Below are 25,330 nucleotides of genomic sequence, written 5' to 3' on the forward strand. Positions count from 1 at the left end.
GAGACATCCGAGCCACGCTGCAAAGGCAGCTATGCAGATACAGCTACATCGCACTGCAGACACATCTACACCACGTTGGGTACACCATGTCACAGACACATCTACACCACGTTGGGTACACCATGTCACAGACACATCTACACCACGTTGGGTACACCATGTCACAGACACATCTACACCACATTAAATACACCAGGTCACAGACACATCTACACCACGTTGGGTACACCAGGTCACAGACACATCTACACCACGTTGGGTACACCATGTCACAGACGCATCTACACCACGTTGGGTACACCATGTCACAGACACATCTACACCACGTTGAGTACACCATGTCGCAGACACATCTACACCACGTTGGGTACACCATGTCACAGACACATCTACACCACATTAAATACACCAGGTCACAGACACATCTACACCACGTTGGGTACACCAGGTCACAGACACATCTACACCACGTTGGGTACACCATGTCACAGACGCATCTACACCACGTTGGGTACACCATGTCACAGACACATCTACACCACGTTGAGTACACCATGTCGCAGACACATCTACACCACGTTGGGTACACCATGTCACAGACACATCTACACCACGTTGAGTACACCATGTCGCAGACACATCTACACCACGTTGGGTACACCATGTCACAGACACATCTACACCACATTGAGTACACCATGTCACAGACACATCTACACCATGTTAAATACACCATGTCGCAGACACATCTGCACCACATTGCAGATGCATTTACACCCTGTTGCAGACACATCTACACCATGTTAAATACACATCACAGACACATCTACACCATATTGGTTACACCACATTGCAGATATATTTACACCACGTCGCAGACACATCTACACCATGTTAAATACACCATGTAGCAAATAGACCATGTAGCAAACACATCTACACCACATTACAGATGCATTTACACCCCGTTGCAGACACATCTACACCACATTGCAGGTGCATTTACACTCCATTGCAGACACATCTACACTCCATTGCAGACACATCTACACCACATTGCAGATGCATTTACTCCATGCGGCAGACACATCTACACCACATTGGATAAACCACATTGCAGATGCATTTACACCCCATTGCAGACACATCTACACCATGTTAAATACACCATGCCGCAGACACATCTACCCCATGTTAAATACACCATGTTGCAGACACATCTACACCACATCACAGATGCATTTACACCCCATTGCAGACACATCTACACCACGTTAAATACACCATGCCGCAGACACATCTACCCCATGTTAAATGCACCATGTTGCAGACACATCTACACCACATCACAGATGCATTTACACCCCATTGCAGACACATCTACACCACGTTAAATACACCATGCCGCAGACACATCTACCCCATGTTAAATGCACCATGTTGCAGACACATCTACACCACATCACAGATGCATTTACACCCCATTGCAGACACATCTACACCACGTTAAATACACCATGCCGCAGACACATCTACCCCATGTCAAATACACCATGTTGCAGACACATCTACACCACATCGCAGATGCATTTACACCCCATTGCAGACACATCCACACCACGTTAAATACACCATGCCGCAGACACATCTACCCCATGTTAAATACACCATGTTGCAGACACATCTACACCACATCACAGATGCATTTACACCCCGTTGCAGACACACACGCACACCGCAGGTGGGGTTGGCTCCTGTTGCAGTGCCCAGCTCTGCCATTAGCATCCCGCACCCTGGCCAGCCCCATGCGCGGGGCTCACACGGAGCTCACTGCGGGTGCCCTGAAGTCGGTCCCCCCCCCGGCCCCTCCGCACCTGATATCGTCCTCGTTAGCGAAGATGATGACGGCGCGCGCATGGGAGGTCTCCAGCAGGCGACGGATGATCTTGTCAAACTCTCCGGGCTTGGGCTCCCGTGGGATCTTCACGGACTGGGCCACGCACACACCCCCTGCAGCACAAAGAGATCCCCCCCCCTCCTCCATGAGACACATCCTGCATCCCCATCGCCCCGGGCTCCTCAGCCCCACAACAGGCAAAGGGCTCAGCACCGCTCACAGAGCGCTCACCCAGCCCCTCGGGACATGTGCCCAAGCCCTCCCCTTACACCTCCTCTCCCAGGTCGATGCCTTCACCCCTCCTCTGCCCCACAGCTCAGCCCTTCTGCTGTGCCTCCCCTCCCATCCCACATCTCCATAGCTCCGCCTTCACCCACTCCTCTCAGTACCTGCTCGTCTGGAGACACAACCACATCACACCCTGTGCCCCCAACAGACACACGGTCCCATCCCGGCTGCAGAAACGGCTCCAAGCACCAGCCCCTTCCCAGCACACGACCAGCTCTGCACATGCAATGGTCAAATTCTGGCAGACACAGCCCATGGGAAGTGGAAACGATGGATGGGCTCAGCCCTAACGCAAGCCCTTCACCCCCAGACAGCAGCCTGGCCCTGCAAAGAGCTCCATTCCCATCCTTGCAGCACTGGCCAAGCTCCCAGCCCGCTTTTCCATGGGGCAATTGCAAAAGCAGCTCATTAAAATTAAAAGAGACAAGGGGAAGCTGACAATTGGAAGAGTCCCCACACATGGCTGCTGGGCTCCCAGCCTCCAGCTCCGGAAAGCCGGAGCCCTCCTGCTCCTGCATTTTTGCAGATGCCAATAAAAAAGAGAGATTGGAGAGAAAATTAAACATTGCGGGACCTTGTGGATGTAATTGATGGTCTCAATTTGCATAGTAAATGACAGGGATGATACCTCCCTGCCATTAAAAGATCCTCACTTAAGCAAAGGTCAGAGTAATTAGCACACAGCAGCAGGGAGAGATTTCCCAGCTTATGGTCTTGGAGAGGAGCAGGGATGGGGACAGGCACCAAGGAGGGCTCTGGGATGGGAAAGTTCACTCCCTCCCACCCACAGAAGGAAACTGGGATGATTTGACCACTTGCAGCCAAATAAAAGAGAGCGGGAAGGATGCGATGGGTGCTGAGCACATAGGGAGGGTTACAAGGTTGGGGATAACAGCATCCCCCAGCAAATACTTGCTGACTGGGGGGGGCATCACCCAACCCCAGCTCCGCACTCCCCAGCTACAAAGAGGGGGGGTTCTTTTTCCTTTCCTACAGTGAGAAATTGGGCCAATTTGCTGCTTGTTTCCCATATGGGGAGCCAGATGGATGGAGAGGAGGGAGTTGGATAAACAGACTCCTGGACAGACAGAGCAGGCAGGTGAGACGGGCACCAGCAGCACCAGCACCAGCAGGACAGGCACAGCCCTGCCTGGGGCACCCAGCTCCGGTCACTGCTGAACCCCGGCCAGGCCAGCGTGGCACCGGCTGTGCCAGCAGTGACAGTGCTCCGGATAAGGAGCCGGTGCAGCTTAATTACAGTTTCCATGGCAATAAAAGGAGAAAATCCAACAAAAGCAGCAGTTTGCAAACACGAGAACCTTCCAAAAGCCCCGGTGCAGCACGGGAGCAAGGAGCCACAGCTCCGGGTTGGCATCAGCACATACCCATGTGCCACCAGCACCGTGAGGCTCCTGTGCTGCGTGTGCTCTGCTCCGGGCTTGTGCATGCTCCTGAGTGTGTAACACAGGGACACGGGGGTCCCAGGCGTGCACATGGCAAGAGCAAACCCAGCTTTGAGACTCTCCTGGGACAGCAGCACAGGGTTGCACCACACGTGCTTTATTCCCTTTCACTTCAAGCAGTGGTTTCAAACACCCCCAGGGTCCTGCAGCACTTGCAGAGGCAGCAAGTGGCCTTGGGTGAGCATGTATGGGAATAGGAGATGGGCCCATGAATAAGAGACTAAATCAATGGCAATTCAGGTAGGACCAAGTCACTTGGCAGCTCTGTTAAATCAAGCAAACGAGGAATGAAACAGAAAGGGGAATATGAGCAGTTAGGATATAGCAAGGACCTCATTAACACGGCAGCTGGAGGGCACGGAGCATGCGAGGGGGACATGGCCAGGCCAGCAGGGATGGGGACACAGAAAAGCAGCCTGATGCCGGTTGAAAACGGATGGACCCAGATGTCTGCAGTCTCTGGCTGCACCGCCCAGGCCCTAAGGTTTAGTAAAGCTCATTGGGGCTCTCCAAGCTTGAAAATAACACAGACCCAGCCCAGGAACAAAACCCCGAGGGTCTGTGAGCTCCATATTCCTGCAGCACCCTCCCTCCAGCCCACACACTGATGCTGACAACACCACTTAATGTTGCTATCTGCTTTGCTAATGAAATCTTCTTAATAATGAAAACAAGAGGTCAAGGGGGTCCGGGGGAGGTGGCCCCGCTCACCCCCAGCAGCCCTCAGTGCCTGCATTATTCATGGCCCCAGGCACTGCAGTGGGAAGAGGGATTTGCCAAGCGATGCTCCTGCTGTCTTTGCACAAAAAAATCCATTCAGTCAAAAATGCTGCTTCAAAGCCAGAAATCAAAGCAAGGAGGCAGTGGTGATGGGGAGGAGGCAGAGGTGATGGGGAGGAAGCAGTGGTGATGGAGAGGAAGCAGTGGTGATGGGGAGGATGCAGTGGTGATGGGGAGGATGCAGTGGTGATGGGGAGGATGCAGAGGTGATGGGGAGGAGGCAGAGGTGATGGGGAGGAGGCAGTGGTGATGGGGAGGAGGTAGATATTCTCCCTCCTCCTGTGGGACAGCACAGCATCACTCCCCAAGGCCTGGCCCTGGAAGAAGGCAGGAGGTGAGGTACAGAACCTCTTTTCACCCCCAGCTTTGGGAAAGGACCAAAGAGGAGCAGGAATAGTGGGGAAAGCTTCCAGGATCAGGGCAACAGCCCACAGCAAGCTACCAGAGGCAGTTTGGAGATGGGCACCCGATTTCAGAGTGCTCAGCCAAGGTCCCATGCATACCATCACTGATGGATGGCAGCACAAGATACAGGGTGCTTGCAGCGAGAAACAGCCTTGAAAACTCAACTTGAGCCCATCTCCAAACCTCCCATGGGCTGAGGCAGCAAGCAGGCACCCAGAGCTGGGTCCAGCAGCCCCTGCAGCCTGGTCCCATGGTGACAGAGCCAGCAGCTTCACTGGGAGGCTGCTGGGAAGAGCCAAGGATGAAATATTCAGCAGCCTGCATCCAGGGAAGCAGAGAAATGGAGGAGAAATGGAGGAGATGTAATCACAGGATCACACCCACCCTGGAGCAAACCTGCACCATCCTCAAGCACAGGGCTGTCACCCTCCCACCAGCATCTCTAAAGCCCAGTGGGATCTCAGACCCCCCTGGTCCCAGCATCCCTATGGCTCTGCTGGCCACTTGCTGGGGGCCTCGTGGGACTCTGCTCACTGAGCTGGGGTTAAACTGTGTTGTCAAACACAGGTCGGGTTTAATCTCCACCATTACAGGCTCAGTGGGAGCTGCGGGAAGCACCCTTTTGATTGCAGGTATCAGACTGCTGTCACTGCCGAGCACCATCAATCAGGGAGCGCGCTGCCGGGGCTGCCGCAGAGCCAGCAGCTGCTGAGCATGGTCCTGGGGCGCTGGAGAAGGGGGTTCTGGCTTCACCATGCTGGGGACAGCAACGTGCATGTCCCCCCCTGTCCGCCTCCCGAGGAGGGGACCAGGCTCTGCAGGCAGTACCTGCACAGCTCCCCTTGCACGCTTCCAGCCTCCCCTTCCTAACCCCAGCATTCAAGTGAGATTCCCAAGCCCAATCTTAATTGGCGAGCGGCAGGCGGCTCCCCTGCCCCAGGGTTCATTATTCACATCACTTCAAAGCCTCCAGGAGCCCACTCATTAGAGGAGAAGTCATTAGGGACACGGCTCTGCGCCCTCGTGGAGGCAGAGCTCCTGCGCCATCGTGAGACCGGAACCCTTTGGTGTAAGCACGGAGCACGGGATGTCCTGCACAGCCCCGTCCATCTCCCCTTTCACCCTCAACACTGCTGTAACAAAGCAGCTTTGCAATGTAGGGAAGGCTCCCTACGTCCCACAGGTACCCCCACACAAGGCAGTGCTGGTAAGCCACCCCAGGTCCCATCACACATGGCTGTAATCTCTCCTTTGCTGTGGCAGAGCCCTAGTGACAGCAATACCCAGATGATCCAGCACAGAGGCTGCAACACCACTTGAGTCCCAGCCCCACTGATGGCAAAGCACCTCCACTACCAGCTCAGGTGAGCTTCAGGACACCTTTGTCACACAAAATCACCCACAGCGCGTCCCCTGGTACAGCCAAATCTCAGCTCTTAGACTCCTGCACTTCGCTCCAAGGTGGGCATCTCACCCTTTCCTTCCTAGGAATGCAAAGCAGGGAGTGACGGAAGCTCATCAATCCCCACATTAATCCACTTTGGGGATACTGGGTCCCTCCTTGTGTGTCATGGGCTCTGCATCACACATCCCCATCACTGGAGGCTCCTGGCGCTTGCTGCCTGCCTCATGCCTGGAACCAGCTCAAATACTGCTCTTGAGGGTTTTGAAATCTCATCAGACATTATCAATTTGAGCAATCTGAGCCTGCTTTTCAGCTGCCTGCATTGCTGGGCTAAATCAGTAATTAATGAATTTGTAACAGGGGAAAAGAAGGAGAAAAGAAGCAAGTGTTCAGCTCAAACCCAGGGCCCCGGGCAGGACAACAGGGAGCAGAAAGTTCAGGCTTCTCATGTAGGAAATAACACCACGGTCTGTGTCCACAGGAAGGATCCTCTGCTAAAGACCTAACCAGGGACACAGGTGGGTCAAGCCCCACTAGCTCCTGCAGCCCCTGTGGGTGAGCTGCCCCTTGGGCTCTCTCCATCCCCCTCATCCTGCTCCAGCCCTGGACTCGGAAGAGCCAGGAAACGCTGGGATTTTGGGGATGTTTATAGCAAGATTTTGCACCCTTCCCTCCTGACCCAAGCCCACATCACAGAGAGCATCCACGGCCTCAGCTTCACCGATCCCCAAGGGCTGCATCTCCCTCCTCATCCCACCTCAGACCAGACCTCACTCCACAAAGCCGCTGGCGTTTGCTTGGCATGACCCAGGCTGGGTCACCCGCAGGCAGCCCCTGACACACACCACACACTAAAGAGCAAGTTATCGACCCGGGCTCCGAGCCAGAGCTCTCATGCCAGCCTCAACCACAGCTAACAGCTCCCTTTTGTCCAGCCCCACTCACCTCCCTCCCCGCTTCCATCACATAGAGAAAGCTGTGAGATGTGGGAACAAGGGGCAGAGTTAAGAGGTGGGGACAGCATTATCTATAAGCAGATCTCAGCCAGCAAAGGCATGACAAGCTCCAGGCCCAAGCAGCAGTGCCCAGTAGCCCCAGTACCAGCCTGCCATGCACCTGGCATCCACCAGCAAACAGCTCGAGGGCAGGGATGGTTTCCAGGTGAGGAAATTCAGGCTGTGTTGGTGTACACAGTGTTGACGGCAGCAAAAAGAAAAGCAGCGGGGGGGGGGGGGGGGAAGAAGTAGGAAAATAACCCAGGAAATGTGGTTTCTGCCCTGAGGAACCTGCAAGACCCAAAGCGGCGATGGCAGCAGAGCCTCGGGGACCAGACCTGTCCCTCCAGCTGCCCCAAAAGGTGCTGCATCCACTAAGAGCTGGGGCTCCTTTCTGAGCAGGGGATGGGGTGACAGAAACAGCACAGAAACTCAGGGGATGGGTATAACCAGGGCCCCTTCCTGAGCCACGCTGTGAAAGGACCTCCCAGGCATGGTCCATTCGAGCCCAAGAGGGGACAGAGATGCTGCCACCCTCGGTGTTTCCAGACACAGGAAAAGCTTCACCCAAACCCCCACGTTCCTCCAGCGCAGGGACACATCAGGCTCTCGGCATCATGCCATGGATCAGCATCCAGCTCTGTGCTGGCTGCTGAGCGGGAGGATCTGGCTGGGGAGCCGAGACGGCGGCAGCAAATGCCAACCCTCGGTGAGCCGCGGTAATTGAGTGCTGACTGCACAAGAACAGCGTCCTCGGGGATGAAAGGGAGCTGGATCAGCCCTGCTCACCCTATTGCTGGGCACACCTCGCTGCCATGGGGTGAAGGTCACTTGCTTTACAGAGGCAGGTACCCACCAGCATCATCCTCCCGTCCATCCCATGGGGACGGCATCCATGGAATACGGAACAATGGCACTCCCCAAGGCCAGTCAATAACCAGGACTGGAAACGTCTGCATGCACAGATCTGCCATAAAGTCATGTATTCTGTGCTTGCTTATGCCGTAAGACTTGGGAACGGCTTTTGGGGGGCAGCATCCTGATGCATCAACCAAAAGTAATGAACCCAGCTAAAACCAGAGAGAGACAGCCGTGAATGTCACATGGGGATGAACAAATGCATCACAAATATGTATCAGCCTCTTAAGTAAAAATATAGAAAACTCAGCGAAGGATAAAACAAAAGAGGGGGGAAATGACAGCCTAAAATTGATCCAGACACATGACTAAGGAGTCCTGCATTTGGCTGGAAATATTACCCTCTTCACAAACCCAAGTGCTGCACATTACGACGCATGGCATAACATGCCGTGCTCACCAGCTAAATTACATAAACATAAATCTAATAATTCATCTCCCAGAGCTCAGCGACAGCAGGGATGTCAACACACACAGAGCCGGAGGGCTGCAGATGGGTCTGTCTGTCCACTGAAAGGATGCCACGGGGCAGGGTCACAGGGAGATGCTGTACTAGAAGGGCTGGAGATGGGGACACCCCAATGCTGGCCCTGCCTTGCACCTTGGTGCCAAATCTAAACACACCTCGCATCCCCTGCCTCTGCTGGATGCTTTCAGGGAGCACCTAAACCGCATTAAAACAGCCAAGCAAAATTCATCCTTTGCAGGCTTTACATCTCTGCAATGCTAGCACCCAAAAATCTATGGCTCGAGTGAGTAATGGCTGGCTGGGCATCAGTGCAGCCACCAGCAATTGCCAGGGGCCACCAGCATAATTGCCAGGGTAATTGCAATATATCAGATGCAATGTCCCAGCCAGGCCAGGCTGCCTCAGCAGCACAGGGCCAGCCCTGGCTGTAAGAATAACCCGTCCCCAGGGTGAGTTTCTTCCCCCCGCACTGGCGGAGGGGGCTGGTTTGTGCCCTGAGCAGAAGCGCTTTCCACTGCGACAGCGAAGGCTCGAATATGAGGCTTTGCTAAAAATTGAAACTGAAGGTCAAGTTGGTAATGTATCAGAAAGCAAACAGCTTGAATGCTAACTGCTAACTACAGCAATGAGCATTATCGCCTGATGGAAATAAAAACTGACTCCGAAGGCTCGGGCTTGGCGTGAGGAATGAAGCAGAGCGTGGCTCGGGAGGAGAGCAGGGACGTGCTCATCCTGATGCTGGGGTTGGGTGAGAAACCCCCCAGGAAGGGCAGTGCTGCCCCCAGGGCAGGAGCTGCCTCTTGCCCCATGTAAATGCCCCTGCATGGGGACATTTCAACGCCTCGCAAACTGCTGGCAAGCTCTTGGCAGAGGCCACATCCTCAGTCACCCGATAGCCCTTTAACATCACTTTGATGGCTGGAGTCTCTTTGAAGCAGCAATAAATCACAGGACCCTTTCTGCTGCCAGAGAAGCACAAACGAGAGCCAGGTGTATACAAGCAGGCTATAAGAGAGGGGATAGACCCTTCACCCATTCCCAGTGGCTCTGTGCTGGTATATAAAGGTATTTGGTGTCTGCAGAGTTGGTTTTGCTCCAACCTCACCGTTATTCATGGCTGTGGACAGATCTTCCATGAGCAAAACCCCCCAGTGCTCCCTCCCAGGTGAGATGCTTTAGGCAGCAGCTTGGAGCCCACTTGGACCCCGTGCTTGGGCTAATACACAATGGCTCTCACAAACAACCGTGTTCCTGCAGCGGTGCTGCTGCTGATAACGCACAGGCTGCACTTACCCCACTGTTACACCGCAATTACAGTGGAATTATGCTTTTTGATAACTAAATTATCACTAATGCACATAATCGTTGGGTTATGAGGATACACAAATTACAGGACTGCCTCAGCCCTGGATTAATACATGCGCATTCCTGCTCGATGTACACTCGCTCACTCTGCAATTATGCTGTCATATCATTAACCATCTGGTTATGAGGATTTGCAGTAACCACAGGTTATCTCAAAGAAGTGCTCATGCTGCTGTGGGCTCCAGTCACAAGTGATGCTCCTTACCAGTGCCTTATGAAGGAGGAACATGGGCTCAAATTGCGCCTGTGCATCAACCCACTCCTCCCAGCCATGTGCATCCCCACATTGGAACCCCCAGGTTCCAGTGCCACGGATGAGGGTGCAGAGCGACCTCCAGCCACGCTTGCTGTGGGATAAGGGCATAACAGGGCCAGGAATGGGCTAGCAAAGCTGCTGAACCCAATGTTACTGTTACCTCTCTGTGTCATCCAGCACTCCCATCAACCCTGCCCCGAGCACCCTGCAGGGTTGGACCTGCTGGCCCAAATGGGCAAGAGAACTCCCTTTTTGGGGTGGAAAAATGCAAATGGATGATGCAAAAATGCCCTCCCAGTCCGAAATAAGAAACTGCTTTCCCTTATTCCTCCTGTACTCAGATGAGTATCTCATTATCACCACCAGCCAGATGGGGCTGCTGTGAGCACTCACAACCCCCAGTAGGGTTAGCAGGGAAACTGTTCACAGAGACTCAAATGCAGCCCTTCGCTCACAACCTTTCCATGGGACACCCCATACCCCAGGGCACCTCTCTAACTCCCCTGGACCTGCCAACACACCCGACAGCACTTTTGCATCTGCAGATCCACATATCCCCTGCAGCAACTCGCTGTCACCGCCGGTTGATGTGACACAACCCAGCACCGCTCACACCCGCATCCCCATCGCGGGGCAGGCAGGCAGCACACCCAGCGTACAACGAGCCTCGCACCCGCCTACTCCTCGCAAAACCACAGCTCCGTGAAAATATTCTGCTTTTCAAGTTAAAATCCTGAAGAGCAGCTTCCAGGTTGAATCCCCAGATGGGTTTCTCTGCATATTAAAAGCACAGCCGGTACCCAGTTCCAGGGCGTGCGCGCGAGGGACAGAATTAACACTGTTCCTATTTATAGGGCTTTGATTAGGAGCTCGTCACCTAGAAGTTTTTATTCCCTTTATCCATTTATAAGGCCATAACACAGTTTGACTAGCTCCAGATAGGCTGGTGTCCCACCGACTTTGCCAGAACTTAATGTGCCATTCAGATACAGTTAAGCCAGTAATAGGCAGCAGCCTGTGCACTGCAGGGTTTTAACTGGCTCAGAAAACACTCTTTAGCTCCCGTCTTACCCCACGCACACGATGCTGCGGAGCACAAGTGATGCCAGAGACAGGAGGGACCCTGGTGCTGTGCCAGTCCCTTTATAGGGTCTCGGGGCAGGTTCAGGCTCAAGGTAACAGCATCCACAGCAGCAACAGCCAAGGCTTCTCGCCCATCCCAGCTAGTCCAAGGTTGGTGCTTGGCCACCAGCAGGTACCCACAGACTCATCACTGCTCCCAAGGCTGCTAATCCCCCCTAAGCATCCCAGTGCTCCAGTCAGCAAAATGCTTTCTGGCTCCAGACAAATCCTCTCAAGGAGTTCTGCTGAGCATGGACTTTCTGCCTGCCCAAAGCAAATGAGAGCACCTGCCCTCAGGGATAACTCCACTCGGACTGGGAGATGTGGGTATTGGTGCCAACTTCCATCTTCTGTCAAAACCTGAGAGTATTCGAGCGCCGTGGCTCAGACACAGGGGGAAGGGGTTTGACCAGCTCAGTGGATCCAAGGTCTCCTGGTGAGCAGGGAATGGGATGTTGAGATGCTTCCTGAAAGGAGCCGGCAGCAATAAAGCAACCTGCCCTGCAGAGCAGAGATAGCTTGGGATTGCTGGTCCCAACCCTTGCCGGAGAGCTCAGCTCTTTGCTGGCCACCACATTGCCCTTGCAACAGGACAGCCCCAAAACCTGCACCACACCAGGGTCATCCCCCAAACCGTGCCATCCACCCATGCTCACACACTACAGTCACATCCCAGCTCAGGCCAAGCTCAACCAGAGGCATCCCTCCATCCCCATCCATAGCCTCTTCTTGTCCAGCCTCACCTGCTCCAAAGCCCATGCTGAGCTCCCAGCCCAGGAGAAACCCACTCACCATCCTCCCTGGACTTCTGGATGAAGGCCTCCACGCCACTCTCACCATAGCTGCCCTCGGAGGCCAACGTTGAGACGTAGTTCCACTTGAGGGCTTTGACGATGTCCACCATAGCCTGGGCCTGGTAGGTGTCAGATGGGACGACACGAGAGAAGAAGTCATAGCGGCTGTTGTCGCTGAGGTCCGGAGCGGTGGAGGCGTAGCTGATCTGTGGGATCTGGGATGGAGGGGGAGAAAGACAAAGCATCAGGAGAAAGAGGTGATCTCATAACACTGGTGGGGATGCTTCTAGTCAGAAAGACTCCAGGATCTCCCAAAGGAGAACGGAAACCAGCCCTAGGGCAGAGCAGACACTAACAAGTCTCCTTGAGGTCCACCAAGGAGCCTGGCAGCCCTGGGCTTTACAGGGAGAGGTTCAGAGCATCCCAAGCTTCCATTTCTTCACATGCTCTGCTCCCTACCTGACTGCATTGATCCCCCCTCCATGCTCCATGTCCATGGAGCTTGGGGACCGCCTGGAGCTCAGGGACACCCAGCAGGACCCCAGAAGGCTTTCCAAGCATCACACGTGCCCAGCATAGGAAAGGCCAAAGAGAAAACCTTACTTCTGCCCTGGAGAGCACTGCTAAGGTCTCCCCCCTTTGGCTTCCTTCCCCAGGAAGGACAGATCCAGCCCCACCTTGCCAGGTCCTGTCTATGCAAGCCATAAATAAGCCCTTTAAATTAACCAGAGCTGCTGCACCTCACACAGTGCATTAGAATGATTTAGTACCGCAGGATCATACGACGCTTAACACTTACACAGCACTTCACATCTCCAAAACACATAACAGATCTTAATTTATCTTAAAGATGGAATAGGCTTATTAAATTATCAAGCCCAGGTTCTCCCTACCAGCCTGAAGCTCCCTACCAAAGACGTACCGAACACCCAGACAGCCCCATCCATCATCCTCTCCTCCCGCACAGGCAGGTACCGGTCCTGGGAGCAGGCAAGGGCCAGCAGAGCCCTTCCCAAAAGCTTTTAAATCCAGCATCAATATAATCAGAAGGGCTGGAACCCTGGGGCAATCAATGGGGCTGCAGAGACAGCATCAGCCCTACCTGGAGCTGGCACAGCCCTGGGAAGGGTCCAGCCACCCACTGCCCTCTCGCCCTCTTGCAGATGCTGCTTTATGCCAGGGCAAAGCAAACGGAGGAGGAGCAGCCCAGGGCATCACCGATCCCAAACCACCCCATGTCTTGAGAGCAAGCAGCAATCCCCAGCCCCCAGAGGGCTTTCCCCTCCCCTGCTCCCTCTAATCCAGTTTGGGAATAATTCAGTAATCACAGCCTGCAGGAGCACAAACACTGCTGGAGCCACAGGGGACTGCAATGGATCCCAGTAATCCCACGGGTTCAGCAGGCACCTGCGTTGCACTCAGGCTGCTTTTGGCCTCACTCATCACCATTCCCCATTAAGCAATTAGCCCATTCCCAGCAGCAGAGACACCCGGGTGGGCTTGAAGGGGACAGGGAAGGGTTTGGGGTCTGTGGGAATCCTATTTGGTGTTACAAGACCAAGTCACTTTGCTGGGAGCCCTGCTGGGTAGCAGCATCCCAAGGATGGGGAGACTTACACAGACCCCACAGACCCTCCCGGGTGTCCCAGCCCTCCCACAGCACGCTCCATCCTCCTCCACTCCTGCTTCCAGGCTGCACCTTACAGCTTCTCCTTTATTTCTCTGTTATTTTCCCCTCTTCCACTCCCATCTTCTCTCTCTATTAATGCAATACCCGTGTTATAAACCCACTACTCCACCTGAATGCTAAGAGGCCCCTGGAAAGGAGCAGCCACCCTGCTACCTCCCTGCAAAATGTACAATGGGGAAAAAGGGAGAGATGGAGAAGGAGAGGGGAAGGAAGGAATCTTTATCAAAGCACAAATGGGATTACTCTCTGTGACTGCCTGCTTTGTGTTCCTTTCCGAGGGGCTGTGATCTGCTCCTGGGGTATCTGCGGCCGGAGCTGGCTCATGAGCCTTGATTAGAATTCAGCTCAGCAGGTGAGGTGCTCTCTGGGCAATCGTTGATCCTGCTCTCGCCTCCTCCCTGCCTTCACCAGGGCCGGCCAAAGGATGGACACGGGGGCTTGGGATGGAGGCGCAACGTGTCCATGCAACAAGGACAAACAGGCATGGAAATCAGCGGTGCCTGTATGAAAGGAGATGTGAGACCAGGGGTGCAATCCTGCCTTTCCAGAGGATCCTTTCCCAAGGATGTGTTTTCTCTGCACAGAGGTTTAGTTTAAACAGATCCCTCCCTGCTCAGCAGCTCTGTGATGGAGGCTGGCACCCATCCCATCCCATCCCAGCTCAGCTGGGGCATGGCTGTGTTTGACCCCTGGCTGCCCATCCTGCTCAAAGCCCTGTTGGAAAACAAAGCCTAGAAAATACCTGTTGATCTACAGGCTACAAACTAGAAGCTGTATTTTAACAGGTGAACGGAAAGAACAGTTCTCTCTCACTCCTCTGCCTTGGATGGAACTGAAAATAAAGTACCGGTTCCCAAATGACCATTTCATAGACTCCTTCTGCCTTTTTCCTCCCTCTGTCTTTTTGATCTCCTGGTCTACAATAGCCTAACTTGTGGCACCAGCTATTTTCTCAGATAAAAGACAAAAGTCCTTTCAGGTCCATAAAAGCAAAACACAGGCAGGGAATTCAAGGTTCTTAGAAAGAAGGATGCAGTGGGGAGAGGGATCTGGAAGCATCTCAGCTGCATATTTAGGCACTGCTGGTACCTGGCCTGGGGTAAATACAGCAGTGGTGCTGGGGAAACCAGTGGGACCAGCTCCCCTGCATCCCAAGGCTCCCTTGTCCCATCAAGAGTGGGGAGGAGCCCCAGTGCAGGGGGTACAAACTCCTTCCTCCCATTTTGAACCAAGAAACAGAGTCAGCATCATCCAGAAGCACTCCCAACCTGAATAAATGGCCCTCAGGGTAAGAAAGCAGGCAGGAGCTGGGGTTGGGGTTGTCACCCTGCTGCCCCCAGCCCCTGGGTCAATAGACTGGTGTGATCAACTGCAAACGCACTGCAAAAGCCCCTGGATTTCATACCCATTCCATTAACACCACTTACGAGCTGACACAGCATTTACCAGCGGCAGATAGACGGGGGGGAATTAGGTAAAGGCAGTGATTTCAGCACAGCCCCCCCCCCCGCCCTGAGGCTTAAACCATCAACGTGAACATCAGCCTGAGCAGCCAGGAGGGAAGGAGCCAAAAAGCACAGCCAGAGCCACGCACACCGGTCTGGAGCATCCTCATGAGAAGGGGCTCCTGCAGCAGCCCCCCCCCCCCGCCCCATGCCAGAAACAAGGTCAGGAGCAGCTAATTCCCTAACCATAATTATTAATTTTCATGCATATCTTATGCAAACCTCTGGTTCACCGACAAGATGGAATTGATTTAATTAGAATTTCCATCATCGAGCCATTTGGACGGCAGCTTTTAATTAGGGAGAGCGTAAAGCACCGCAGGGGCTTGGAGGAGCAAGAGGGCTGAGCAGAGATGGCCGGGTCTTGTCATAGGAGCAGAGAGAGCTGCAGCCCCTATCCCACTGCCCCATCCAGCGCCACGGCAGGATCCAGCCTTTGGCATCTCAGAGAGCAATAAAGATCCCACAACGCACAGAGCCTGAGCTGCTCACCACCTATCTGCGCCTCAGTTTCCCCAGCTGAAAATGGGAGCTGCTCCAACTCCCATTGGAATCATTCCGAGATCACCACGCGCTGCAGAGCCGATAACAGCTCCGCTAACAGCTCCGATGGCATTGCAAGGCAGCGCTCCGGGGTGACACAGGGAGCAGGAGGCTCCCCTTGCCCTGACCCGTTCATCGAAGCCTGTAAATGAGGCGAGCTCAGCACCGGGGCTGCCACTGGCCAGGCTCAGGCTGCTCCATCCCTTCCGTAAAGCTGGCTCTTGTCAAGAAATAAAGCACTGGGAAGCAGCTGCGGGAGCAGCTCCCGGCCAGCCCTGGCGCCGGCTCACAGCGACAGGAGACGGCTCATCCGGGGGTGCCAGCAGCAGATGTAAAACCAGCTACAGGAAAGAAAACTCTCTTACAGGTCCCAGCTCCCCACGCCGGGGAGGCAAAACCCTGCTGCTGCCAGAGGGTGCTTGCACCCGAGCAAAACCAGCTCATCCCAACTGAGAGCAAAGCGCAGGGTGCACAGAGCCGCGGATGCTGCCCTTTGGCATCACCAGGCTTGCTATCCCCCTGCCTTCAGCCTCCCGCTCCTCCTCACTGAGCCGTGCCATGCCCACGGACTGATGCTGTGGGGCCGGGGCAGCTGCAATTTGTTTCATAAGCCCAATAAAGAACAAGAAAATGAAGTGGCAGGAGTGGGTGATTAATCAGCGTCCCAGCTGATCTCCACCTTGCTGGCTTCATGAAGGTTATTTACCTACCAAGTGCAAAGCATGGTGCCAAATGCAGCACCCCTCCTGCCCCACCATCCCCCCCAAAGCCTCCAGGCAGCCCTGATGGCATGGAGCAGACACAAGCCTGACCCAGCTCTGCACATTCCCCCTGGCCATGGCAACCTGGTCCCAAAACCTCCCGTGCCCCCAGGCGCTGAGCACCCCCAGCTCCCCTTGCACACGCAATGGGCATCGCCTTGTGTTAGGTGAATTACTCATGCTGTAGAACACCCCTGCACTAAAAAAAAAAGCTGCTGCACTCGCTGCCATGACAAGAAACAAATGCCTCAAAGCGTCTGGCACATGTTGAGCTCATGTCAATGCTCCTCACCCCGGCTTGGGCTTTGCCAGGTCACAGCCCTTTCCGGATGGGGTGGAAAAATGCACCCCAGACCCTAAAACAGCCTTCTGGGGATCCCATTTGCAGGGGTTGGACTCGGTTCCTTTTACACCATCATCACTGTGGCGGCTCAGGGGAAAGTGAGGAGAGCTGGGACTGGAGAGCTAAAGAGGAATGGGTGGGAAGGAGCCGGAGCGTGCCAGAAAGCTCTCTCAGTGACGCCAGAGAGATGCTATCGCGAAGAGCCAAGACCAGGGATTTGGGGGAAGGTTTTTCTGCAGGCAGAGCTATGAGGAGTGACGAAACCAGCTTGGACAGAGGATGCCGCATCTGCAAGTTGTTCCACTGATGTACAGCTTTAATTAGGCAGTGGCATCTAATGAAGGACACGTTATTTATTCATGTAGCACAGGCGCGGCAAACCCCAGGCAGGAGGAGCGAAGGCTCACTGGGAGCACCGTGGGCTGTGAAGGGAACAGGGAAGGGAGCATGGGATGGGCGAGGGTCCCATGGACAGCACCATCCTGGGGCACAGCAGCCGCTGCCACCACGCACATGGTTGGAGGTAGAGAAGGGGCTGCTCCAAGCTCCCGGGTTAAGGTGCAAGGGCTCTGCAGCACTTGCAGGGTGGGATGCAGACCTGCTGCGACCCACCTGTGGTTGCTGGAGCGGGGCGAAGGAGCAAAGGGAGGGATGATCCGATGGGCGCAGAGGTGTGAGCGCTCACCAGGCCAGGGGGAAGCTGCTTCTCGCCTTGTTGGACTTTCCAATTGATTTTGTGTCTGTGCAGCTCAGTGGATGGGATACAGCCCGTCAGCAGCGTAAGCCTTAAAGGACCTAGAGGGCATTTGGAATGTTCCTGTGCTTCCCTCTGCTGTAGGGGACATTCAGGGCAAGCAGCCTTGGTGCTTTCCCAGCATCTGGTGCAGATCTCTGTTTCGGCTCCCAGCACTTCACACCAGCATCCCCTTGGAGGGCCGAGGATGCTGAGGGGGACACGAGCAGTGAGCAACGCTCACCTCGAGCTGCGAGGCCACAGCAGGAGCCAGAGCTCCGGGGAGCATCATTCCTTAGGGAATGGGCAAAGGCAACTGCCTGCGCAGCGGCGCCTGCAAGGCAAACGCTTTGCTGAACCTCGTAGCGGAGTCACCCGTGCTTAAAGGTCAGCAGCAGCGTGAAATGGAAGTTGCCTTATTCTCATTTGAAGCATGTCCCTGCCATAAACCCACTATTTGAATAACAAAGAGCAGCAGCAGCTCCCAGGTTGTGGCAGGGGGGGGATGAGTCCTGGAGCTCCTGCAGGAAGCTGCTGTGCACAGCGAGGTGAAGCAAGACTCCACATCCCATGGGAATGGTGTCCCTGTGATGGGGACCACCGGGGAGTGCATGCACCCCTCGCCACACACAGGGATTCAGTGCTGTCCAGGATGGGTTGAACTCATCCTGCATCCTCCCTTCCCTGGGGATTTGATGCCTCCATCCTCTACCTGCCCGTCCATCTCACTGGGCTGGATATTAAAGTTACTGGGGACACCCAGGGCTATAGACATGCCCTCAATGGGCCACCAGCAGCACCAGTGCCGGGCTGCAAGGCTGGGACACGGATGTACCCAAGCTCAGCAGCATCCTTCCTTCCCGCACAGGTCACAGTGGCTTTGCTCAAAGAGCAACATTAGAGGTGGAGGAGGAGAAAAAACCCAATCAGCAATAACCTAGGAAGGGGGCAGGTACCCCCCTTCCTCCAGCTGTCACTCTCCTGCCTCCTTTCCCGCTGCCTGCCTGCCTCCCTCCTCCTCTCCACAGCAAGCATTCAATCTTTTTTGTCTCAGCAAATAGCTTTTAAGTTCCTCCCGCTCCCTCTAATTTATATTATTTTAATTATTGAACAGCCTCTCACTCATGGCCTGGAACATTCACACGGTTTAAAGAAGGGGACCCAGGAAAAAAATTAAACTCCATCAGCGATCTGGTTTCTCCATCTTCACTAACAGCTTCCAGCCCTCCCAAGAGGGCACCCAGTGCTCACCAGAGGGAGAGGAGAGGGAAAACGGCACCAATCCTGCACAACGGAGGGGTTTGGGGCACTGGGACCTGCTCTTGTTCAAACATTCTCTAGCCCAGGGACCTTGCTGCAGATAAATGAATGCACAGCGAGGGAGGAAGCAATTATAAACTCCTCGGCCTTCCTGCGGCTGGCACAGAGAACACGAGGGAGAGCATCATCCCTCCACAGCCCCGTGTCCATTCCCCACTGCACACCCCATGACAAGTGTCCCCAGCCTGGCTGATGTCCCCTGGGCTGGAGCAGAGAGCAGTCACAGCCATCCTCAACCCCTCCATCCCAGCAGGGAATGCAGCAACCCTGCGGCTCCCCAGCTAAAACCTTACATTTTGGGTGTCAAACCCACAGCCCCTTATGGAGCCACCCCCTATGCAGTGTCAGGGGGGTCTATACTGAAATGCTCCATCAGCTGCTCCAGGTAGGCAAGTCGAGAGCATCGGTCTATAGGTGACAGCACAGGCAGGGAGGTGTCCGGTGTGTCTCATACGATGGCAAAGGGTGTCCCACAGCCAACGTACCCCCAGGGGACACAGACCGGCCAAATCCCATCAAGTAACAGGCAGGGACAGGGGTTCCCAGGGAGCTGAGCTCTCTCCAGCCTCGGAGCTTTACAAGATCCACCACAACCGAGCCCTGAGCAACCCAGTCTGCCCCCAGCAGGCTGAGCCCCCACCACCACCACCACCCCACGGTCCCTTCCAGCCCAAGTTATCCCACCTCCTGCAATGCAACCTCTCTCCCACAGCCCCACTGACAGCAGGAGCATCGTCATCCCCCCCGCACCACGAAGCTGGGGGAGAAGAGCTCAAAATCCTCCTGCTAACAGTGTCATCACTGGAGGGGGATGGAGGAGGGGATCCCCAGGGACCTGGGGGAGGCAGGAGAAGAGTTTTAAAGACATCCTGCCCCCAGCCGTGGAGGAAGAGGAACACAGCAACAACACCCGCGGTGCTTGCACCCGGTGGTTCTCGATACCCACGCCAAGCCCTACCTTGAAGAGCCGCAGGATGTTGGCCACCATGATGGAAACAGAGCTGCCCGAGGCACCGATGACGCCGACCACCCGCTCGGGTTTGGTGATGATGGGGGGGCCGCCGTTGACGCAGCGCACCTCGGTGCTGTCCTTCTCAATGAGGGCTTGCACGAAGGTCAGCGACTGCTCCAGGGCGTGCGTGTCCCTCGAGCACGTGTCCAGGATGCGGGCGCCCAGCGTGATGTTGGGGAGCAGGTCGGGGTCGTTGTTGATGCGGTCCAGGGCGAAGAGCATGGCCTCCAGGCGATGGATGCCCTTCTCCTTCTTCAGCTCCCCGCAGGCTTTGCCTTCCACACCCCGGCCATGCACGGGGAAGAGCCCCCCGAGCGTGATGTCCCCGTCGATGCGGATGGAGTTCATGTGCGGGTAGCCCTGGCCCTTGGGCTTGGCGGCACCCCCGGGCGCCCACCCCCAGCTCCAGGCACTCAGGAGGAGGCAGAAGGAGAAACGCTCCATGCAAAAGGAACCCCGGCTCATCGCCAACGCTGGGGCAGAGCTGGAGCCGAGACCGGCAGCAGTCAGGGAGCGCGGCTGGCGCGGGCGGGTAGCACGGCTCCGGGCATGGCTCCCAGTGTGCTCTGCTCACAGCCCCATCAGCGCCTTCCACCCGCGGTGCTGGACCCCCAGGAGCAGCGGGCGGCCGGGCTGCAGGAGGGTGCCGGGTTCTGCATGGCTACGCCGGGACAAGATGCCGTGATGGAGACACAAGCCCGAGCAATGCTTCGGGTCCTTCCTCCGGAGCCCTTGGGGAGGGAGGACGGGGGAACAGGAGGGAAAGAGAAAATTAAGCAGGAGCATGAGTAAAGCATCAGCTCTCCTGAGCTTCCATCAGGGATCCCAGCAGGAATTAGCACCGGGGGTCACTGCAAGGAAGAGGTTTGGGATTCATTTGATTTTTGATTCACAGCAGCAGCTCTGGCTCAGCTCAGCTGCATCTGCGCAGAGGGGCTGGTGAGGAGCTCCCAGATCGCTCTGCACCCCCTGCTTGGGGCTGGAGGGAGGCCCTGGGATCCCATCCCACCCTGTCCCCCGTTCAGGGAGCTGTCAGGGTGGGACAGGCCCCGAGACAGTGCTCAGAGGGGCACCACATACACCCACAGCCCTAGTCCCACAGCACCTCTCCTGGCCTAGGGCACAGCTGAGCACGGGAGCCAAGCAGCAGACTTAAAGCTGAGCTTGATTTAGACCCTGAGCTGATGTGGGGAGAAACCTGGTGTTTAAACAGCTCCTCCTCCCCTGAGCATCCCCTCCCTTGTCCCACCAATGGCCCAGCCAGACACAACCTCCTGCCCCAGCAAAGCAGCCTGTGCCTGAAGATCCCCCCAAGCCTCCTCCCTGCATCACCTTCCCCTGCTGAAGGACCTGGGGCTGTTTCCTAACGCAGTTATCAATTGCCTGCCGTGAGTCCCCACAGCCCAAGCGGGCTCAGAGCTCATCCGTGGCTTAAGCAAGAGCCGACCCAGGCAGGCGCTGCCGAAGCTCAGCATCACGGATGTGAATCACTACCCAAAGCACTGCAGATCCCACCGCTCTTCCTCCAGACCACTGATTCCTGAACCAGCAGCTGCTTCTCTGCAAGATCCATTACCAACATCTTACAGCATCAGGCTGTAAAGGCCCTCAGACCCTGAGCTGGGTGCCCATAAGGGAGGAAGGAGGGAGTGAACGGTCCCTTGGGAAACAGGGGGGAAAACCAGTGGTGAAAGCACTGGCAGCACTGAGATGCCCACAGGCTGTGCCCATGGACACAGGCTGCATCCTGACCCACACACCAACACCTGTATCCCGGCCCCACACCATTGCAGGAGCCTTCTGCTTGTAGCTGAGGGAGGTTTTACCTCTCACCATCCTCCTGCAGCCCCCTGTGCCCTCACTTTGTCTCTTCTGCTTTCACCACTGAGCCACTCCAGTGGGCACAGGATGCTGCCACAGTCTGAGCCCCAGATCACTGCAGTACAGCCCTTTATCCATCTCCCCATGTCACAGAGCTGCCCCTGCCCAACCAGCACAGCCCCTGACTCAGTTTCCCCTCTGGAAAAGACTCTCCTGTGCAGCTCATCCCTGCTGTCTCCAAGCAGATACTGATTGATGCTGCGAGGGCAGTGCATGATTAATGCAAGGCACCAAAAAGCAGAGGAGAGCCAAGCAGGCAAATGCATTCCCCAGGCAGGATGGGCTGCAACAGCAAGACCAAAGAAACAGCTTAAATGAATCTCAGCTCAAGTGCAGAGCCCAGTATCCAAGCCTGTGCCTGCTGGGTCAGGTTCTTATCCATCCCCATGGGTGCTGCCCGCAATAGCTGGCCTTGCCAAGCCCCTTTACACCATGGAGGAGGTTCCCAGCTCTGCAAGGCAAGGAGGGCCCTTGCCTCAACTCACCTCCATAAATTATGCACATCCCTGCCCGCTGGAGCCACTTGAAGGCCCATCTCCAAAGCGTTTCTGACAGCCAGGGCTTTTAGCAGCCAGAATTACCCAGTGCCGAGCTCTGCTTCAAAAGGCAGGAGCTCGGGAGTGCTGCAGCATCATAACCGCCCTCCCCAGCCTGCCCCACCGCTGCGAGAGCCCCACGCACACATGGATGGGGACCAACGACCAACCCCCTGCATGGCCCCCCTCCTTTGCAAGAGCCACCCCGTGATCACCAGCGGGGAAAAGCAGCTCCTGCCATAGACTGGAAGCGGGTCAGGCTCTGCCTGTGGCGAGCAGGCAGATGATGGGGAGACCCCGGGATGCTCAAGGGCTGCAGCCTCGTACCAGCTGAAATCAGGTCATTTCCCACACCATCACCCCTGGAGCTGCGACATCTCTGCCCAGCGGGGAGGGTGCGATGGTCACCACGTGGACCTGCTCCTAGGAAAGTCCTCCGAGCCCACGGCAGAGCTGGCGGTGCCCCCAGAGCCTCTCCCTTTCTTCTTTTAAGCCTTCCTGTCTGTGTTCTCTCCCCTTTGCGCCTCCTTTGATCATATAATCTGAACGAACCGAAGGTAAAAATATCACGGCAAGCAAGAAGAAAGCGCAAATAATGGGGAGGGGAGGAGGAGCTGGTTTGAATCCCTCACTGAATCATTAGGGGAGATGCAGCCTGAATTCCCCGACAAGCCTGTGCTGCAAATAGCCTGAGGCCCATGAGGAAGGGGCAGGAGGTGAGCATCCCCTTCCCTTCCTCCCTCCACCCACGAGCATCCTCACAGCCACAGCCCAAATCTTGGTCCCACCTGTGCTGGAGATGCACCCCGTGGGTCCTGAGGCTGGTCCTGCACATCTGGAAGGAGATGAACATCTGGAAGGAGACACCTGCCTACAGCAGGTGATCATGGAGCAGGGAACAGCAGGGAACATGCTACAGGCAGCGAGGGGCCAGAGGCACCCTCCTGCCCCATCTCTGCAGCCTCGGGGGAGAACCACTGCAACAAGTCAGGTGCAGGCACACACTCCAAGGTGGTAATAATGGAGTGGGATAAACGCTCACTTATCACAGCACCAAAGGAAGGAGCAATGCTGCTTCCTCCCACTTCCCACATGCATGTCATCAGTGAGGAACGAGCCTTTCCATCACCCTCTTCCCAGCCATCCCACAGCTGGATCCGCACGCTGAAAGCGGTGCAAGAGTTAATCAAATGGAGCAGATCTCCAGATCCTGGCCATGGGATGTTGCCTGAGCCCAACTGATCTAATGGGGCTGCTGCAGAGCCAGGAGGGCCACAGGCAGTGCTCCTGGACTGTGCCTCTGCCCTGGGGGTCCCCAGCACAGGACCAGTCCTGCTCGGTTTCATCCTGTTCCCCTCTAGTGGTGGCCATGCCAACAAGCCACGGGCCAGCACCGGCATCACCATCCATGAAGGCCCCTGAATCGGGTGAGGGCAAAGGCTCAGCTGGGCAAGAGAAATCAAACACTGATCAAACCCCAGCCCTGCGCTGCACTGAGCTCCTGCTGCAAAACCATCTCCAGTGCCCAGAGGCAAGCACCGGCCATCCCGGGCTTCACCTCCGCAGTTCCTTCCCATCCTCCTTCCATGCATCCCTGTGAGCTCTGCGCTGGTGCCCACAGGGCTGCAGCGAGGCACAGCCTGGGCTCACCATGTCCCACAGTGCTCACAGGCACTGGGATGCAGCCCCCGAACACACGGCCCCAGAGCTCTGGAGCCAAGGCAAGTGCCCAGATCACTCCCCAGGGCGGGTGCATCTCCAGGAGATGCAGCTGGAGCATCTCCAGCCTGGTGCTGCCACAGCCCTGGGAACAAACAGCCCACAGAGACCCCCAAGTCACACCGACCCATCCCCACCACCCAGTCCTGGGGGCAGAGGAGACCTGCCCCACCGTGGCTGCACAGCACAGGGGTCTCTTGGCTGACACCCTTCCACACACAGAAGAGATTTCGCAGCAATGAAAAAGCTCCTTCGGAGGGAAGAGAGAAATAAATAAGGAAGGAAACGGCCCATTTCTCCCCACTCCCAGTCAAAACCAAGTCATTTTACTGCCATTAGCTCCGTGGAGCCGGTGCCGCTGCAGGCAGGCGAGTTCACGTCTCATGTGCCATCAACCCAAGCGCTGGCTAAGCGCTAATCATCGGCTTTATCACCGCGGCTTTATCACCGCCCGCCGGCAGCGGGCAAAGCCGGAGGTGAGTTATCCGCATCCCAGCCAGGGCTTATCACACGGTGGCCCAAGCATCGCTCCCCCGTCTCCACGCAGACCCTGCTCCCATGGACCACAAAGCTCTGCCTGCAGCAGGATCGGGCTCCTTCGGCTGCACAGGACCCGTTGGCTCCCAGCGCAGAGCCAGGGCGCTCACTGGTTTTGCGTTGAGCCCACCCGGTTGCACTGGGTTTGTTAAACCAGGCAAAGGCTGAGCCGGGGACGGGATCCAGAAGATGCAGGAATAAGCAGCCAAGAGCCTGCACCCAGCACTCACCAGCACATCCCCATCCCTGGCTGCCGAGGAGCCGACCACCCATCAGCTCACCACCACAGAGACCTCCCAGCCCAGCACCGGCCCTGGGGATGCTGTGCCCGGATCGTGCCACGTTGCCACAGACTCGGCGGCAGCTCTTTGAAAATCAAGGCCGTTTCTTTCCCCACCTGCAATTCCTCCTGCCAGCGGGGCCAGCCGGCACCAGCACAATATCCCAATTAGCGCACACTTGCTCTTCCCCCCCTCGAAGCTATTCCAGGGAAGTTTGTTTTGGCTCCTGGGTTGTTTTTTCATTGCAAACGCGCCATGAAATACAGCAGATTTTTGACACGGAGAGAGGGGACGCCAGGTTAAGTTCTCTCT

The 25,330-nt window shown here is 55.8% G+C and overlaps 1 protein-coding gene across 2 annotated transcripts in view; it reads right to left on the minus strand.

Annotated features, from left to right (window-relative positions):
• The window catches only part of GRM4 (glutamate metabotropic receptor 4), a 46,441-nt gene that overhangs the window by 18,302 nt on the left and 2,809 nt on the right, over positions 1-25,330 (minus strand). For both annotated transcript variants that reach the window (XM_061471926.1, XM_061471925.1), the window contains exons 2-4: positions 20,011-20,795; positions 12,156-12,372; positions 1,875-2,010 (exon numbers count right to left, since the gene is read on the minus strand). In XM_061471926.1, coding sequence (XP_061327910.1) covers positions 1,875-2,010; positions 12,156-12,372; positions 20,011-20,529 — 872 coding nt within the window. In that variant the 5' untranslated portion in view covers positions 20,530-20,795. The remainder of the gene's footprint in view (positions 1-1,874; positions 2,011-12,155; positions 12,373-20,010; positions 20,796-25,330) is intronic.

The sequence above is a fragment of the Pezoporus flaviventris genome, unplaced genomic scaffold, assembly GCF_033815535.1.
Source record: "Pezoporus flaviventris isolate CSIRO_AGI_PZ_B2104156 unplaced genomic scaffold, CSIRO_AGI_Pfla_v1 ptg000069l, whole genome shotgun sequence".
In the NCBI taxonomy this organism is placed as follows: Eukaryota; Metazoa; Chordata; class Aves; order Psittaciformes; family Psittacidae; genus Pezoporus; species Pezoporus flaviventris.